At 41.1% G+C, this 18,052-nt stretch overlaps 1 protein-coding gene across 1 annotated transcript in view; it reads right to left on the reverse strand.

Annotated features, from left to right (window-relative positions):
• Window positions 1–8,293, reverse strand: part of LOC139328709 (integrin alpha-5-like) — a 42,559-nt gene extending 34,266 nt beyond the window's left edge. The window contains exons 1-2 of the mRNA XM_070958664.1: window positions 8,041–8,293; window positions 1,201–1,325 (exon numbers count right to left, since the gene is read on the reverse strand). Of these exons, the coding sequence (XP_070814765.1) occupies window positions 1,201–1,325; window positions 8,041–8,240 (325 nt within the window). The 5' untranslated portion in view covers window positions 8,241–8,293. The remainder of the gene's footprint in view (window positions 1–1,200; window positions 1,326–8,040) is intronic.
• Between the last annotated feature and the right edge of the window lie 9,759 nt (window positions 8,294–18,052).

Raw genomic sequence — 18,052 nt, forward strand, 5'->3', positions numbered from 1 at the left:
AAAAGAAATCATACTTGAATGTGCCTGTAAGTGTGTAAGCTTTACTGTGGCGTATTTTCTGATAAATGCGCTTTCTGTCCGCAGAGTGGTGACATTAAACTCTCCTGACTACGACTCAGCGTGCCTGTTAGGTTAATGGAGTCTGGGCTGTGTCCTCAAACACACCATGAATCCTGGGGCCTGCAATGGGAGAAGCAAGACTGTTGAGTGTAAAATTGTGAGCATGTGTGTGCAGATATGAGTGTGTGTGAACATAAGTGTGGTTTTTGCATGTTTTTCTGTGATGTATCGTGTTTCAGAGGCTGTCTGCAGAGACAGTTTATAAACAGTTTGTAGGTGTGTATTTATGTATAGCAGAGTTTGTGCAGCCGCAGCTCTCAATCTGTGTAAACCGCCATTTGGTATCAGCATGTGAGAGGGTGCGATAAGTGAGACCCTGTGATCCTCAAACAGTGGTCCTTATCACTTCCTGTATTTCTGATGGAGGTGATTATTTTTCTGGCAGAGCTGGGGGCAGCCCAGGTCCTCTGGGGTCCTTGTCCCCATGATGACTCTAGCCTAATTAAAGAGTGCTCACAACACTGGGCCTGAGTCCAGCAGGAAATCAAAGCTCTGCAAAAGCAATGCAAACATTGCCCATGTCCCAAATTGGAGACCTTAGCATCATCAGTCACCATTAAAACACAGGAGAGAAATCAGAGCTGGTCTAAATCAAAACAGAGAAGTGTTGGGTAAAGAGGTTTGTTTGTTTGTTTGTTTGTTTGTTTGTTTGTTTGTTTGTTTGTTTGTTTGTTTTCAAAATTGGACCGTAATAGTGAAGAGGCAGAGAGGGGAACATGCCACAAAAATTGGTTACCAAGGCGCGCTAGGGAGCTGCACTTCTGACCTCAGGGTCAAACCAGTGGTGCTTAACTCAGGATGCTACCTACAGCTTCTCTCAGTTACTTTTATGGCTAGTAAGAGACAGCTAAGAGTTTACCACACAAGCCTGTCTCCACTGTTTAACAGTGCTGTTAGGGAAAGTGACATTTTTATATCCTGGAACAATGTGAGTTACCAACTACTGCTGTGCTTATGATGTAGGGAAAATTCTCACCCTTGGATTTTGAATATTGAGCTTGTTTTTTCACAGATCCTATTTTTATCTGTGTGGGTACAAAGAAAGCCAACCATCAATTTCGATTTAACAACGCACCCTACCTTGCTTGTCAAAATCGATCATGCTGCAGTTCGCTTGCCTCCAGGGGCACAAGTACACAGCTCCTCCTTCAGTGATGCCTGGTTGGCTGGTGTTGGCTTTTGGAGCGCCGATCAAAATACTGATACTAGACAGCAGAAAGGAAAACAAAATGTTACATTGTGGTAAAGAACTGAGTCCAGGAAAAGTCTGACATTACACCAAGACACAATTGCTTTCCTCTAAAATCATATGGACTTAACTTGTCTTATAAACATGTCATACACACAGCGGATGAAATGAGTAGGAATCTGGACAAAGACTTTGAAGGGTAAAAACGGGCTGAAAGGTAAATGTGCCAGCAGTGATTGGTTTGATTCTTGATACCTACAAGTTTTCATACATATGTCTCGAATTTGTCAAAAGAAAAATATTTTTTTGCCTTCTTGCTTCCTGTCTCCTGGCTGTAGCTTCATTCTTGCCATACAGGCATCAGACTGGTGTTCATATTGTCATCTAGCCTGACTTGAGCAAGGCACCAAACCCCTAACTGATGGGGCACCGATTATGTCACTCTGACATCCTCCACTAATGCATGTCTAGGTACAGTGTTTGTGCTTGTGTGTGTATTTCAGTCCTGTGTGTGTCATGAACATACTAACAACAGGCTACAACAACAGACAAACAGCACTAAGCACGACCATAAAGAAGTCAAACCAAGGCTGACTTCTCTCATCGTCCTGAGTTCCTGTTTATGGCGCCTTTAAAGGCGGCCCTCAAATGTTTTGCATGGATGTTTAAAGTACATTAAAAGATCAGTTTGCAGCCATTACCTCAGTTGTAAACAGGGCACTGGCATATTGTCACCTCACAAAGTAGATCCAGTGTTAGCAAACAGTAACTTGTTTATACAGCCAGCTGCCATGGAACAGCATTAGCAGGCCAAGGCCATAAAGCCAGAATAAGTTCCATATTCACTCTCCATTTCGCTCTGTGTTTGGTGTCTTGGGCCATCTTCTCAGAGAAGTATCACTTTGACTCGCTTTGGCTCACTTTGACTGCTGTTTGGTGCTGAGCAGGTTTACAGGTGCATCAGAAAGAAAGAAATTATGTAATTCATTGTTATAACATATTGACTAGAGCAGCAAATCTTGCTACAAAGTTACTGTATTGAAGCACCTACAACAGTTGACTGAATGATTACATGTCATCAGGGGCCCTTACGAAACTTGAGTGGTAGTGACTTGAGTGCAATTATTGTAGCTCTTTATAGCATAATGAATCGCAGTCTCTCATTGGAACTGCTTGTTTGGTGTTGGTTTCTGTTGAGTTTACACTGTGATCCACACAGAGATCATTTTTATTGTTCTAGCAATGAAGGGAGGCTATTTCAAATGAAACTTAGTTCTGCCACTGCACTACCAAACTTCTCAGGTTTTTCAAAAATACATATAACAATACAATAACTGCTATTGCCATTCTTGCTGAGACTGTCTGCAAGTTAGCTAGGAAGGTGGTTTAAAGCATTTTACCTCCAAAAGGTTTCAAAAGAAAGTGTGTAAGGAAATGAAGACTGGGAGACTAAACAAGAAGTATCCGGAGATATCGCTGCATATTTTCACTGGATGACTGTCTGGAAATGAATAAAACTGCAACATTCAAGAGAGACGCAGCAAAACACATGCTAAACATTATCGCTGCATTTGTTTGCATGGATGCATGTGTGACTATCATGCACACGCTACCACATGGAAACACACATGTGCAAGTGTGTGTAGTGTATGTGAGTGTGTATTACACTGTCAAGGTTTTCAGACAGCCCTGCTAAAAAGGCCTGGCCCAGAGCAAATGGCACAACTTAAGACATTGGTGACTGATGACATTAGCAGAGATCAGACAGACTCCCCCCCCCCATCCCCCAAATTGTCTGGAGAGCACAAGAGGAATATTTACATGGCTGGATGAGCTTTCCTTATAAACCACTCACTCCACAGCCACTCAGCTGACGAGGGTGCAGGCTTTCAATGGCCTTCTCTTTCAAAGGTACAGGACTTTTAACCCACTACCACCCCTGTGAGGGCTGCACATGTGGATTTGTAAGATATACCTTTGAGCCAATTAAAGAAGCACTTGTAATGAAATCTTAATAGCCAACAACAGCCTCCATGACAATATCAGTGGGATGATGGATATTCCCTTGAGACTTGAAATAAGAATTCCTTTCCTTTAACTCACGTTCAATGGGAACATCTGCAAACAGGGAAATGGCCGAGAGGCATGGCGAGGTCAAGGATGCAACATGTAATTTTTACTAAAGGATTTATGAGCTCCAATGAATGCATTTACATAGCCACATTATTCTGAAACAAGTCATATCCTAATGATAGGTCTTACTCAATTGAACTGCTCATATGCGTGATAACCTACTCAAAACATTTCTTCCTCACTATTTTTCCTTTCTCTTATAACTCATCTCATTTTCTCTAAATTCTGAACACTTAAATCCCTTCAAAATAAAACTATCTAAGAAGGAACAGTGGCTTTGGTTTGACTGCTCATTGTGTATAGTTATATTAAACATGTAAGAAGGGGCCCCATGTAGACATTGCTTCATTTTAAGGGGCACAAGGCAAAAAGTATGGGAACCACTGAGGAATAATGATATAATCTTCAGTACAATTAAATTCAGTAATGAACACAACACATGTCTCTGGAAAGCAACAGAGTCTCTGAATCCCCACTAACCCTGTTCAGGTTTCTCAAGATTTTATCTGGGTTGTTGTAATAAACAGGATATGATTCTTATATGAGCCAGACCCCCAACCCGAATATCTGCTTTGTTTGGTCAGCATGTAAATACATTCATTAAACTCATACATAATATGTGGGTGGCCCAGAATAATCTGACACAATACTCAGTGTGTTTTCTTTACTGTTGTCTCAATTATGAGAAGATGACTGAACCAAGTACAGCAGTATCAGGCAAACAGAAACCTTTGCCTGACTTTGGTGCTACAGTCAGAGGATCAAAGTTTTTAAAATCCATCTGGGGACCATAAATGTATGTATAATGTATTTCATGACAATCCATCTCATACTTGTGGAGATATTTTAATAAAAAACAAAAATGTCAACCTCATAGTGGGACCAGAGGAAAAGTCAGGAGATCATCAACGTCAGTAGGATTCAGCCTGAGGGCGGCCTGAACGTCTGTACCAAATTTCACAGCAATCCATCCAATAATGCTCTGAACATTTCAGTGGTGGACCGAGTGACCGACATCTTCATCTCTAGAGTCATGACACTAGCATGGCTGAAAAGTCCATTTATGCATGCTAAAAAAGATTTTGGACTTTATTGTTGATGTACACTGTTGTCCCACAATGCAATGCATAGATTAAAGGCTCCTCAAAGCTGCCAAGAACTGAAATAAAAAACATTTAGTGGTCAACCAGCCTGAGGAAGATCTCAGAAATCAAAGAAATAAGTAATAATCTGTAGATTTCTCTTTGGCAGTGAAATTCTAACATTGCAGTTTGATTGATGTCAGCACATGTATTATATCACACTGTTTTCAGTTCAGTACAAATCCTCAGTGCCTTATTCCCGGTCCAGTTAATGTGCTGAAACATTCAGAACCTCAGTCATTTCTGAAAGTGAAACAGCGCCGACACATTGATGCCTGCCTCCTAAACTGCTGATTTAAAATGTCCTGAGACGCTGAAGACAGAGATGGCATGGTAAGCAACAGGAGCCACTCTTAACAACAGCCCCGTAATTATCAGAATGCATGACAACCAGCGGAAACAATCCCATCAGCAGAGAAGAAAACATGTCCTCCATTCAAGAAAGCATCCTTTTCCTGCTGTGCTGTTTATCCACCACAAAACAAGAACTGTTCAATCCGCATGCAGATGTTCAACAGCAATCTCGGGCTGTCTCAATACACGAATTTGGCCAAAAACAGAATGTGGTATTGTTCAGAGTCAGCAGTTATGGCAGGCAGAGGGGGGCTTAGTCTGTTCAAATTGGTCTAAATCAACATCTCAGTAATTACCTGACAACATGCCCTCCAACTGCCAGGAGCTTAGTTAAGCAAACGGACAGAATCTTAACCAATTTCCTCACAGGAAAATATCTACATTCATTAAACCAACATTGCTTTTACTTGGTGAGCCCTCGAGGATATTAGTGAGGGAAAACTGAGACTCAGAGAGCTGATAAGGTGTGACTGGGATTTATACGGCAAAGATCTGAGCAGTTTAACGTTTTACAGGAGCAGCTGTGCCAAATATTATTCACTCAGCTCCAGAAGCTTATCACACAGAAAGATAAAGAAATGAAACAGATATGAACTACATTTCTGTTACTATTTAGAAAGAGTTTTCAGGATGTAACACATCCTAGAGGCCATCAGCTCTTCAGCGACAGCAGCTGTGAACAGCTGGCTGAGAGGGTGTTTTGGCTGGACAAGCCGAAATGTGCTTGACTGTCTCAACAGACTTTAAATACACTGAAGGTGATCAATCAGATTGTTCTATGTTTCAATCAGTTAGCTGGTTAATAGAGGGATACTGTATCTGGTCAGTAAGCCATTATGTCTTGAAGTGATGAAGAAAGAAGCTACATTAATATCCAAGTGACGCTCTAACCACTCCATTATACTGATGGATTCAGCTACAGCAAACGTATTTTATGAGCTTATCTCTAACTGGAGTTAAAAATTCATCTTAAAATGTAAAGGACCAGTATTTCAAAATTGTGTATGAATAAATGCTTGGTGTGCCTACGTGTGATTTATGCTAACAGAGTGCCGTTCATGTAGATTTACTGGAGGCTGTCTGCTAATTAAGCCTGCTGGCTAGCTACAAAACAGTTTGCGTACTTTAAAGTGATACTGATGTAATGGCTGAACAATGGTCACTGTGGCAACAAGTGATGATTATGGGATGATGGCAAACAGTAAAACAGCTTCAGCACTCGTAGTAGTCAGTCAGTAGTCAGTAGTGGTTTTCTCTAAGTTTCAGCTGAGTGGAGACTTTGAAGCACAGCCAGTCTCCATCACAGTAGCATTTAAAAACAAATCCACTGAAACAGATTTATCTAACTACAAAGAGCCCGTAAGTTATTACTTATTAGTTATGACTGCTAAGGCACCATCATCCATCGTCAGGTATTTTTTGAATATTGTCTTTAGACTTGGTCTCAGTGTGCCGTCCCATATTGTGCCTCTCATGTGTTACCATTACATTCAAGTGAAAATAAACACCCTGTGATCTTTGAAAGACCCAGAGGTTTGTTTGACAAAACTTAATGCTATTTCCAAAGTCCAAAGACTCTTCTAAACATCTGGATGTCATTTCTTCGAACACAAACAAATTTGGAACATGTCCTTTTATATTAGAACACAAGATACTAGAACATAACATCGATATGTAATGGCATAAATGACAATCACAAGGCAAAGAGATAGGCCTCCATCATTTCCGGCTACCATCTCTGTTTGGATGAGGGAAAATGAAGCAGAACTTGGCAAACAGGTTGAAATCTTTTTTTCATTTATGTAACAAGCAGTAGACGAAATATTTCTTCCATCAGATGTTTAGACGAGTCACTTAAGTGGAAATACCTTCAGAACAGCAGCAGCCCTAAGTGTTATCAAAAGACCTTCTGGCTTTTTCCAAAATCACCAGGTGGTCTGATGCATGGCTCTGTGAAATCTAATGGTAACACATGAGGAGCACAAACTGTCTGTGTGCAGCTCATGGACGGAGCACCATCAGCCTCTGTTAATATACTTCACACATCATTCATACTCTAGATACTTGTGGATTAGGACTGTGTGTGTTCCACACTTGTGGACAGATAGAGTTCACTCGGCGAGCAAACACAGGTGATGGCACACGCTGTGTCTGGAGGTGAAAAAGAAGATGTGCGATGTTTGACTTCATCTCACTGGGCAGTTTTTCATCTGTCACCAAAAACACCAGAAGGAAACCCCCACTGTCCCCTTAGCATGTTCAGATTAGCATATTTCTTACTTAGCTGTAGGTTAACCCCCTCCTCTCTGAATCACACACAGACTTTCTGTTTCCAATCATACATGGGCTGGATTCCAGAGACTGTGTGTGTGTGTGTGTGTGTGTGTGTGTGTGTGTGTGTGTGTGTGTGTGTGTGTGAGTGTGTGTGTGTGTGTGTGTGTGTGTGTGTGTGTGTGAGTGTGTGTGTGTGTGTGTGTGTGTGTGTGTGTGTGTGTGTGTGTGTGTGTGTGTGTGTGTGTGTGTGTGTGTGTGTGTGAGAGAGAGAGAGAGAGAGAGAGAGAGAGAGAGATGGATGGTATATTAGTGACAGTTTACAGTTTACACCCTAACATTTCCACCACTGTATCACTGTGTCCAAAAGTTTGTAGTAGAATTACAAACAAAATGTAGAATGAATGTATATTATCATCAGTTTATCCAAACTGCCTGCTGAGATCACTTTACTCTGAAAGCTGACAACATAAAACACTACATGAATATCCAAAGCTACTGTACGGATAGGATACATTGTAGAATATAAAAAATATTCTGCATGTCTGCAGAAGCACAGACACAACCAGAATATTGTAGGAATATTGGAAGAATGCCATCACAGAGGCGAAATGTAAAGGCCACAGTACAATGTAATGTATAAGGGAGAAGACTTTAAGGTAATAAGTCAGTACCACTGCAGAGGCTAGTTCCTTAATTCATACACTCCGTGCAGTATATTACAGTGCAGGCTGTTATAAAGTGGTGATTTTGAACTGCTGTAAACTCTCTCCCACTGATTAACAGTGAGGCAGACCATCAGGCTTTGTGATGATGTAGAAAGACTTTTACCTGGATGAGTTACTGAAGAACTCCACTGAGTAGCCGAAGTAACTGCCCGGTGCGCCGCTGAAAACGACGCGTGTCTCCGTGTCCAAGTTAAAAGCAGCGCAAAGCTGGACCAAAACCGCCACTACAGGTACAACCCACACGGTGGACTCGCAACATTTTCCCCATGACGGCGTAGGTGAAAGTCCAAGAGCAGTGCCCATCTCTTCTTTTGCGCGTCTCTTCTTTCATTGAATAGCTGAAGCGCAACACGCGTCATCCGTGCTGTTCCTTATGGAGGACAGATTGGGTCGCGATCATAAATTGGTGTCTTGAATACTCCGTTCGACTCCAACAGGTCCGGTGGACTGATCCGGAGTGAATGGTGAAACGCAAAGAAAGGCAGGACAGAGTCAGCCAGAAGGGAGGGAGGGAGGGAGGGAGGGAGGGAGGGGGAATGATTGCAGCCTCATTGGGGTGGAGCTTTATACATTAACAGGCTGTCTGGTCCCCAATGAAAAAGAAAAAAAAAAATAATGATAATTCTGTAAAAGACGCCAAGACAAACAATCTCAAAAACAGACTAATGTCAAAGGAGACAGACAATGGAAAATGATAGTCAATACAAACTCATCAAGTATTCCAAACACATTGAGGTCAGCTTGTTAGATACACTATGATAACACACACTGAGACATGTATGCAGCTTCTTCTGATTGTATTGATTACAGCCCAGAGTGAATGACCTGTATTACAGAATAAGACATTTCCAGTGGTTTCCATGGCAGATATTATAACTAACATCAGGAACAATGCTCGTCAGTTCCAGGACTCTGAGTCTCTCTGGGACTCCGAATAGAACTGAGCCTCCTTCACATTAACATGGGCTACTCCTTTTGTTACTATGAGTCAAACTGTGCTGTGAAAACATTTTGTTTCATCAGTCTTACAATGACGTTTCATTTAACCTACAATAACTGATTTTTGGAGGCCGTTGGGGGAAGTAGAAACAAGTTGTGACTACAGTATTGACATATCATCACCTTTTCAGTTGACATGGTGAGCTTATTCACACACCCTGCAGTTACAGAGCAACATTATCATTTATTTCCACTCTTGTTTCTGTCTGCCTCTTTTAGCCATCTTTTAGCTCTGTTTTTGGGTTTCCTCCAACTGCTGAGGGAAATGTGCTCTTAACTGCTGCTCGATGTTCACCAGCAAGTTGCTAAATATGTCTGTGTGCTGTTTGGTGCTGAACAGGTGTACAGTGGGCTTTTAAAGCTTTCTTACCAAAAAGGATGCTGTGAGAGTGAACCAAAACAATAAAGTTGCAGTCAGAAAGGTAAACAATGAGGTATAGCTCAATAAAAAGCTCAGTAAAGCTTAGAGGAGCTGCAGTTTCAGGTGATAATTCTGCAAGTTTGTCACTTTCAACCTCTTTCATTATAAGCCGTTATTACATTCAGCGTTGTATAATGTAATGACATTAACTACAGCAGCTTTGAAGTTAGCTTGCTACAAAATTGCTACATTTATACAACCACAACAGCAGGCTGAACAATGAGCAACACCCCTCACATTCCATCCATCCATCGTCTATACCCGACTGTCCCTTTCGGGGTTGTGGGGGGGCTGGAGCCTATCCCCCAGAGACGCGCAGCCCGGTCGCCAGCCGATTGCAACCTATACAGACGAACAACCACTCACGCTCACACTTACACCTAAGGACAAGTCACCAATTAACCTAATGAGCATGTTTTTGGTCTGTGAGAGGAAGCCGGAGTGCCCGGAGAGAACCCACGCATGCACGGGAAGAACATGCAAGCTTCACACAGAAGGGCCCTGCCCAGGGTACCCAGGGATCGAATCGGCAACCTTCTTGCTGTGAGGCATGCGCACTACCTGCTGCGCTACTGTGCCGCCCTTTGTCATTCCATATATTATTATTTAAAAAAAAAAAAAAAACATTTTAGCTGTTTTAAAGTAACAATCTGTACCAATTTATACAAAGAATCAACATGATGATGATGAATTTGAAGCATGGCAAATAATTGGAATCGTGTTACAATAATAATATACCAAGGTACACATTTAAATGTTACATAAATTGAAAGTACTAAACACAAATTTTGAAAAGCACTTATCATTGCTGTGACTTGAAATATAAAAATGGAGACTTGACTCAGGACTTCACTCTGGACTTCACAGTCAAGGCTTTTTTGTGACTTTGTCCCTGTTTTACTTTTGATACTCAAAACAGTCCGCATTAATGTCATATAGGTGTGAGTGTTTTACATCTGAGTCCATCTGATGTAAACTGAATAACAAGGAGTTTGTTAAGAAAGACATGAATGTAACGATTAAGACATAAGGTCAAACATCGGAAATCTTCTCAGGGCGCTTACTGTCAGAAAATTCTGTTTTTGTGCTAACAAACTCTACATGTCGAGACACAATCCAGTGTGACTAAACCTGGAAAACACACAGACATCAATCTCCAGCTCTGTCTCTCATCACTTGGTTGGAACTGAACTTGCTATCATGGCAGACTGACAGGCAGGCAAGCATACAGTACGTGATTATTTGTAGGTCTCCTCGTGTGTGTGTGTGTGTGTGTGTGTGTGTGTGTGTGTGTGTGTGTGTGTGTGTGTGTGTGTGTGTGTGTGTGTGTGTGTGTGAAGCCTATAGGAAAAGAGGGCCCCACATTTGAGGAACTGTGAGTCAAGAAACATTTGCTGCCAAAGGCAATAGAGCTTGGACAAAGAGAGTTTTCTCTCTGTAGAAAGACATTTTCACATGGCACAGAGGCAGTACACTGTGACTTGTAGCAAAATGATAATACAACAATTAGATGCCAGTGGATGTGATAATGGGCTGGGTGCTGCATGTTACTTTATCCAGCAGTTAATAGCATGAAAAGGTTTAAATAGCCACATTTCTAACTATAAAAATATGGAATTTAAATGCACTTCCTCACATTTTGACAAGTTATTAGAAACAGCATGGGAGTCATTAAACTATTATTTGTTAGCTGCCCTACAGTTCACTGTAAAATCAGGCTGTAAAACAGGTTCTTAATGATTAAAATTACAGTCAGAGCCATGGTTGTGAGACAATACCTTGCAAGTTATAAGTTATAAAATATTATACAGGATTGCCCATTTGTGATTAAGAAGAGATCAGCCAGTTTATGACCTTTATTGACCTCTATTGGTATGAAGTGTGAACTGCAATATTCCATGGCACAACATTTAGCAACCATCTATAGTTCCTAGTACAGGTTTTAAAGATGCTCAATAGCTGCATTCACAGACATTTTCATAATATACACCTGTAAGAGAAACTCTGAAGTTTAGTTCTGAGGTGAAGTTGATGTCTTGATAGCTACCTCTTGAAGCAACAGCTGATTTTGTATTGATCAAAATCCTTACAATGAGCAATCCTATACTCCCCGCCAGTAAATAACATGTAGTGTCCCTCTAAAGGAGATGTTTATGTTATCCTTTTACTGTACCTCGTACAGTTAGCATTACTGTAAACAGTGCCAAGGCATACCATTGACTGATGGTGTTTTTCCTTTTGCCTAGGCAGCCACATTTTTGTCCACTTCGAAACTCCACCTACAAAGACATAAATAATGGGTTCAATTTGTTTTTTGTCATAGTTGTGTAATTTGCTGCAAGGCAAAACATGAAAAAGAGCAGCCCACTCTGAAACAGCTTTTGTGTTGGTGCATTCAAGTGCTGTGGGAAACTCTAACATGGTTCCTGAATGGGAACTGCATATTGAACATACTAGCTTGTTACAAGAGAACTTAACTCTTTCCCATTTTGCATGGAAGATGAGAAAATATGCTTATTATTTTAAGAGAAAAATATTAGAAAACTTTGGAAAACGCTGTTACTTAAAGTACCAGTGTGCAGGATTTAGTGGCAACTAGTGGTGAGGTTGCAGATTGCATATACCTCACCTCACCCTCCCCTTCAGTGCCCACTGAAAACATGAAAGGTGCTCTGTAGGGACAGTGATTGGTTTGTCCACTCTGGGTTACTGTAGAAAACTCAGTAGTGCAATATGGTGGACTTCATAGAAGAGGACTCGCTCCCTCTTTAGATATAAAGACCTCATTCTAAGATAATAAAAGCTCCTGATTTTTTGGTGATTAAACACTAATGAAATCAGGTTTATGAATAGTATATTCCCATTCTACTCATGAATCCCCCTCAATCCTACACACTGGACCTTTAAAATAAACACAATTTAATTCTGCACTAATCAATATTTTCATATACACAATGGTTCACAATGTGAAATGTGTCTCTCATAGTTACAAACCTACGGACTTCCATCAGGTCTGCAGTGTGTTGCCATCTTTTTGCTCAATGTTTTGGTTTTATGGCCTGCAACTGTTTTGGTTCACTCTCATTGCTCTCATCAACCGGCAGGCAGCTGTTCTTAGCATAAAGCTTAGAGAAGCCCATTGTACACGACTGGCACAGCTCCAGTGGCAAGTGACAGACAAAGTTAGCAAAAAAAAATAGCTAATTTGTGGAGCATCTAGCATCTATCTCTCTTGGAAGTTGGCACAGACCCAACCAAAGATAAAAAGTGACTATTTATTCATCATGTGGCCTGAAACAAGGCTTCAAATGGACGCCAATACTCTGCTGCATCTCCTGGCTCCTTGCTAACATGTTCTTCATGAGAACTTTTGATGGCGCTGAGCCTTTTGAACCATTTCTTCTTCTTTATATGTCAACATCCTGAAATATGTCAAATTACAGTAACAGTACGTTCAAGTGCTGTTTCCTTCAAACATCAAATCCCTGGCTGTGTATTTAAGCTTACTGATCAGGTATAAATACTTTCCCTGGTCCAAATCAAGCATCAGATTTATATTTTAGAGGGTTTCAAATATGAAATGGAGACTTGCATCACAGGCAGATTTAGCTTTGATTGGTATGAATGACAGCTGCAACTGACAGAGGACAAACAGTGGAGTTGACGTCTGTGCAGTGTTGGCTGTCTGATGTCTGGACTCCCTACCTCAGTGTGGACAGTGTGTTGTTTTACCTTATTTTCAAAGAGAGGAAAAGTGAACATGTGTGACCTTTAGTAATTTGGCTCAAGAATCTGGAAAAAGAGCATGTTCCAAGCTACAAGGAGCACACTGAAGCTGCAAAAGCTCAAAGACCTGCTGCGCTAGTTACATCTGCAGGCTAATTGGAAAAGCCTGAGAAAAGGAGCAAACTGGAACACCTATTTCACTGTTTCTGCAATTATTTTGCTATGTGGATGCTTGTAAAGTTTAAAGGGTTTCATTTTCCACTGGTCAACTTGCCAGCCATGTGGGGGATTTTATTTATGTCTTTTCAGAGCCAAAATTACCTCCCGACTCCCCCCAGTGCACACTGTTTCTCTCTCTCTCTCTCTCTCCCTTTCTCTCTCTCTCTCTCTCTCTCTCTCTCTCTCTCTCTCTCTCTCACACACACACACACACACACACACACACACACACACACACACACACACACACACACATGACTGTCTGCATTATGTCAGAGTAAAGGTGATAAGAGACATAACACACACCTACTAGGAGTGTCTGCATGTTGTCTGAAGCACTGAAAGATGAAGGAAAGAGCACTCTTCCCTGCACACACATGCATGCACAAGGCCACCTACACACACAGGAAGCCACATGATTACCACAATTAAAACAATAGCAAGGCTCCTAATGTGTGCCTCCAGAGGTTCAGACACCAAGCATCATGATTTTATGCAACTGTATTTGCTAAAGCAGATAAGGGATCAGTGCCAAAGGAATTATTGTATCACTACAGAGCCACAGTATACTAAGGTTATACCCTTCATGCAGCTTTCTGTTTTCAGCTGATCTACTTAATATCAACCTACAGTATATCTAATTCATGAAAGCTTTCCCCTGTGTGTATATATGGTATACTAGGTTTTGTGTTCGCCATCATGGATGACAAAACAAGTGTAAAAAGGTGCCCTGTGTAGTTTTCTTGTAAACAAACTAGCTGTGTTTATCTTCAGTGTTATTCTGTAAAACATCTGTGAGGTCTAACAAGCCTACTGAGTGCATTTCCTTCCTATAAAACATTTGCAAAGCCAATTTTTGAGAAGTATTTTAAATCGAGCGTTGTTTACACCCCTGAATGCAGCTTGTAGTGTTTTTCTCCCCATCTTTTTTGGAGTGTTGTAACATATCTTGTCATGTTACTGCCATCTGTAAATCAGTGGTATACTTTGAAACCACTGAACTTGTTTCATCACCCGCACATGTACATGAGATAAACAAAACAGGGACTCTGTCACAGAAAAATAGCTCCATGGTGCTACCAGATGTCAAAAACTGTACAGGCAACCCTTAACGCTGTGATAATCAATATTTTTACATTGACAATGGATCAAATGACTTGCATGTGAAAGGTGTCACTCTTATGGATAAACTTAAAGGGAATCATCAGTATTTCAACCCATTGTTTGATTTTACTGCCCCCAACTTAAATGTGGTGGCTCACTTTCGCCATCATCATCAATCTAATTTCCAGCAGCAGAAGGCAGCTTTTTTCAGGAAACATACTAAATAATAAATCCACTGTAGCCTACCTTTCCAACATCACATATCTGACAAAGTTAGCAGCTAGCTAAGCTATAGTCATGGAAAAAATTCTTAGACCACCCTTGTTTTCTTCAATTTCTTGTTCATTTTAATGCCTGGTACAAATAAAGGTACATTTGTTTGGACAAATATAATGATAACAACAAAAATAGCTCATAAGAGTTAAATTTAAGAGCTGATATCTAGCCATTTTCCATGGTTTTCTTGATAATAACCAAAATCACTTAAGTTCTTACATCAATAGCTATGGCATTGTACTGCAAAAAACAGTGCTTTTAGGCATTCCATGTTTTCTCCTCTGTCTCTTAGTCATATGATACACACAGGAGTTAGTACTTGATTGCATAACCATTGTTTTTGATGACTGCACCAGCAGTCTCCACCAGCTTCTGACATTGTTCTGCTGTCACAGCAGCCCATTCCTGTTGCAAAAATTCAAACAAACTTGCTCTGTTTTTGGGCTTGTGGTTCTCCATTTTGAGTTTGATGATGTTCCACAGGTTTTCAATTGGATTTAGATCCGCTGATTGAGCAGGCCAAGGCATGGTTCGAATGTTCTGGTTCTCCATTCAGGCTTTAACTGACCTTGCCGTGTGGCAAGGGGCATTGTCTTGTTGGAAAATCCAGTCATTCGAGGCAGGGAAGAGTTTATCAGCTGATGGAAGAAGACTGTTTTCAAGAGTAGCCCTGTACGTGACCTGGTTCATTCACCCGTCCACCCATACTGAAACAACCCCAGATCATCACCGATCCACTCCCATGTTTTACTGTAGGGGCAAGACAGTCTGGTTTGTAAGCTTCTCCGGGCTTCCTCCTAACCAGTAAGTTGGCTGTCGTGGGCATCAACACAAAACTGGATTCATCACTGAAGAGAACCTTAGCCCAATCATCAACTGTCCAATCCTTGTCATCCCTAGCAAAGAGTGACTGGGCCTTCCTCTGCCTTTCGTTGATGAAGGGCTTCTTCTGTGCCCTGTGTGACTTCAGGCCAGCTTCAAGAAGTCGGTTTTCAAACTGTCCTTGCTGAACAAGTCACAGTTGTCGACAGTGCCCACTCATTTTTAAGGTCCCTGGAGGTCTGACGATGATTCCTGACACAGGAACGGATGAGAGCACGGTCCTCTCGTAGAGTAGAAAGACGTTTCCTGCCTCGACCAGCTAGCAATTTGGTAGTACCATGTTCGGCTTGCTTTTTCTTGGTGTAATGAACGGCTGTCTTGGAGATCTTCAGTTTTTTGGCTACCTGTCTCTCACTCATGCCAATTTCCAGCAGTGCCAAGATGGCTGCCTTTGTGGCTTCACATAATTCTTTTGTTTTAGGCATTATGTGAGAGCTGACAACTGCTGAGTTGTGCTACCGCTTGAATGTAAGCAGGAAACCACTCTAGGCCTTTGCATGTGCAGTGCTGCTTATGACATGAAATGGCCTCTTATATACCCTGGGAATACAATTTAGCTTAAGCATGTCAAATAGGACATAAAATATTATGGAATCAGCTGCATTTTTTGTTGTGTTCATTCTCTTCTTCAGGTAATATTCCTTTAGTGGTATCAGGCATTAAAATGGACAAGAAATTGAAGAAAACAAGGGTGGTCTAATAATTTTTTCCATGACTGTATTTAACTCAGGAGTTGGTAGATACCAAAGTAGAGCTAAAAGAAAAGTGAATATTGGTCTTGCGTCCATCAGGTGGACACAGACACAATTCCAAATCAAAGCATATGCTGTTCTGTTGCAAGTAGCAAGTAAGTCGTAAGTTAGCTGACAATTTAGCACACAGTATGTCAGTGTTGTACATCTTGTTGTGCTGCCCCCAAGTGGCAAAACACAATTAATGCAGGTTTGAAGATCCTCAACTAATACTTCCATTAAAAACATTTTCAAAAGGGGTAGAACATATAGAACAGCTTTGTGCACGCCAACAAAATTTCCCCCATCAACCTCATGTGTGATCAAAATTTCCTGTGTGAGCAAGCCTCCACCCTGCTGAAATGTAGAGTCACAACCAGCTCCAGGGATGCTTTTGTGTTGCTAAGCGTGACCTCTGACCTTTCCCTGACCTCTAATCTTTTTTAGTACATGGGAAGAGGAAAAATGATATCATTACAGGAAGGAATAAAGGTCAAAGGTCTTGTCCACAGAGTAACTCATTCATGCTTTTTCACTCTTCATAAGTGAGTCTCTGCAGTCTTTACACTATCTGAGTGAAACTTTTCATTTTGTTGAAAATATTCGGAAATACACAGCAGTGTCAAGTTGAACTGTAGAACCCTGAAATGCATGCATCTGTATGAATGTGACCGAGCAGTGGTTGAAACTTCAAAGCTCTCCCGGAGACCTTGCACAAGTTTATCTATCATCTCCCATGTCAACACAACACTACTTGTTAATGGACCCAAACTAATACAGCAGTTAGCCCCGTCTGACCTACACACCTATTCCCCAGAGGAGCATGAGGAAAACTCACACCGCAAACAAGCAGACCAGCACGAGGCTGGTGGAGAAGAAACAGATCTTTGACATGTTCTCACCCAGATAAAGGCCCCTCGTTGAGAAAAGGAGAAGTAACAATGCATTATATTCATATTGGAGCAAAGCCCAGAGTCTTCCACTGTGAATATCACCTTTCAATATTAACCTCTCAGTGAATGAGCAACTCTATAAATAACAGAATCTCAGTTGGACTTCATTCAGAGAGGCCTTGCATGTCGTTGTCTTTTGTCCTAATCTCTCAGTGTGTATTCCCACAAGTTGCCTTAAAAATATTCCACTGAGGAGTGTCTACAGTAATCTGCAGTAATTTCTGTCCGTCCCTCAATCACAGGCACATTTTCACTGCAACAGAAAGAATGAAACCAAGATTAGAATGTTTTTGTTAAAGAAGCTGAGGAAGGAGTACGCTCAGAGAGGACATGCAACATAAATACTTCATTACTCTGTTTTTGTTGAGAAGTACCAAGGAAATTTAAAAGCAGCTGCTGTGTGGCTTGTCAACCCAGGGGTATGATTCTTGCTTAGATTGTGAGACGTCCTGGATGAGCCCTCAACAAAATCTGCCTGTTGATCTCACCTCTTTAAAAATTGTTTTTTCAGTAACATCTTAGTTGCAAATTTCCTTGCTGTGGCATTCAGAAAGGATTATTTTATCAACTGGGAGTCATGCCTACATCCATCTGAAAAGACTTCCTGTACGGTAAAAGCACCATTAATTGTGGTAAATATCTTAGCACTGTGTTCAGGAAAGTGTTCCAGAGAAGGAAAATGCTTTCTCCATATCACTGGCAAAAACAACCACTGTAAATTAGAAGCCGTGTAAGTTATAAGATACTAAATGTCCAGATGTTATTTTATTAGAAAATCACAAAACAAACTTTGCTACTTTAACT

The sequence above is a fragment of the Chaetodon trifascialis genome, chromosome 3 (genome assembly GCF_039877785.1).
Source record: "Chaetodon trifascialis isolate fChaTrf1 chromosome 3, fChaTrf1.hap1, whole genome shotgun sequence".
Taxonomy (NCBI): domain Eukaryota; kingdom Metazoa; phylum Chordata; class Actinopteri; order Chaetodontiformes; family Chaetodontidae; genus Chaetodon; species Chaetodon trifascialis.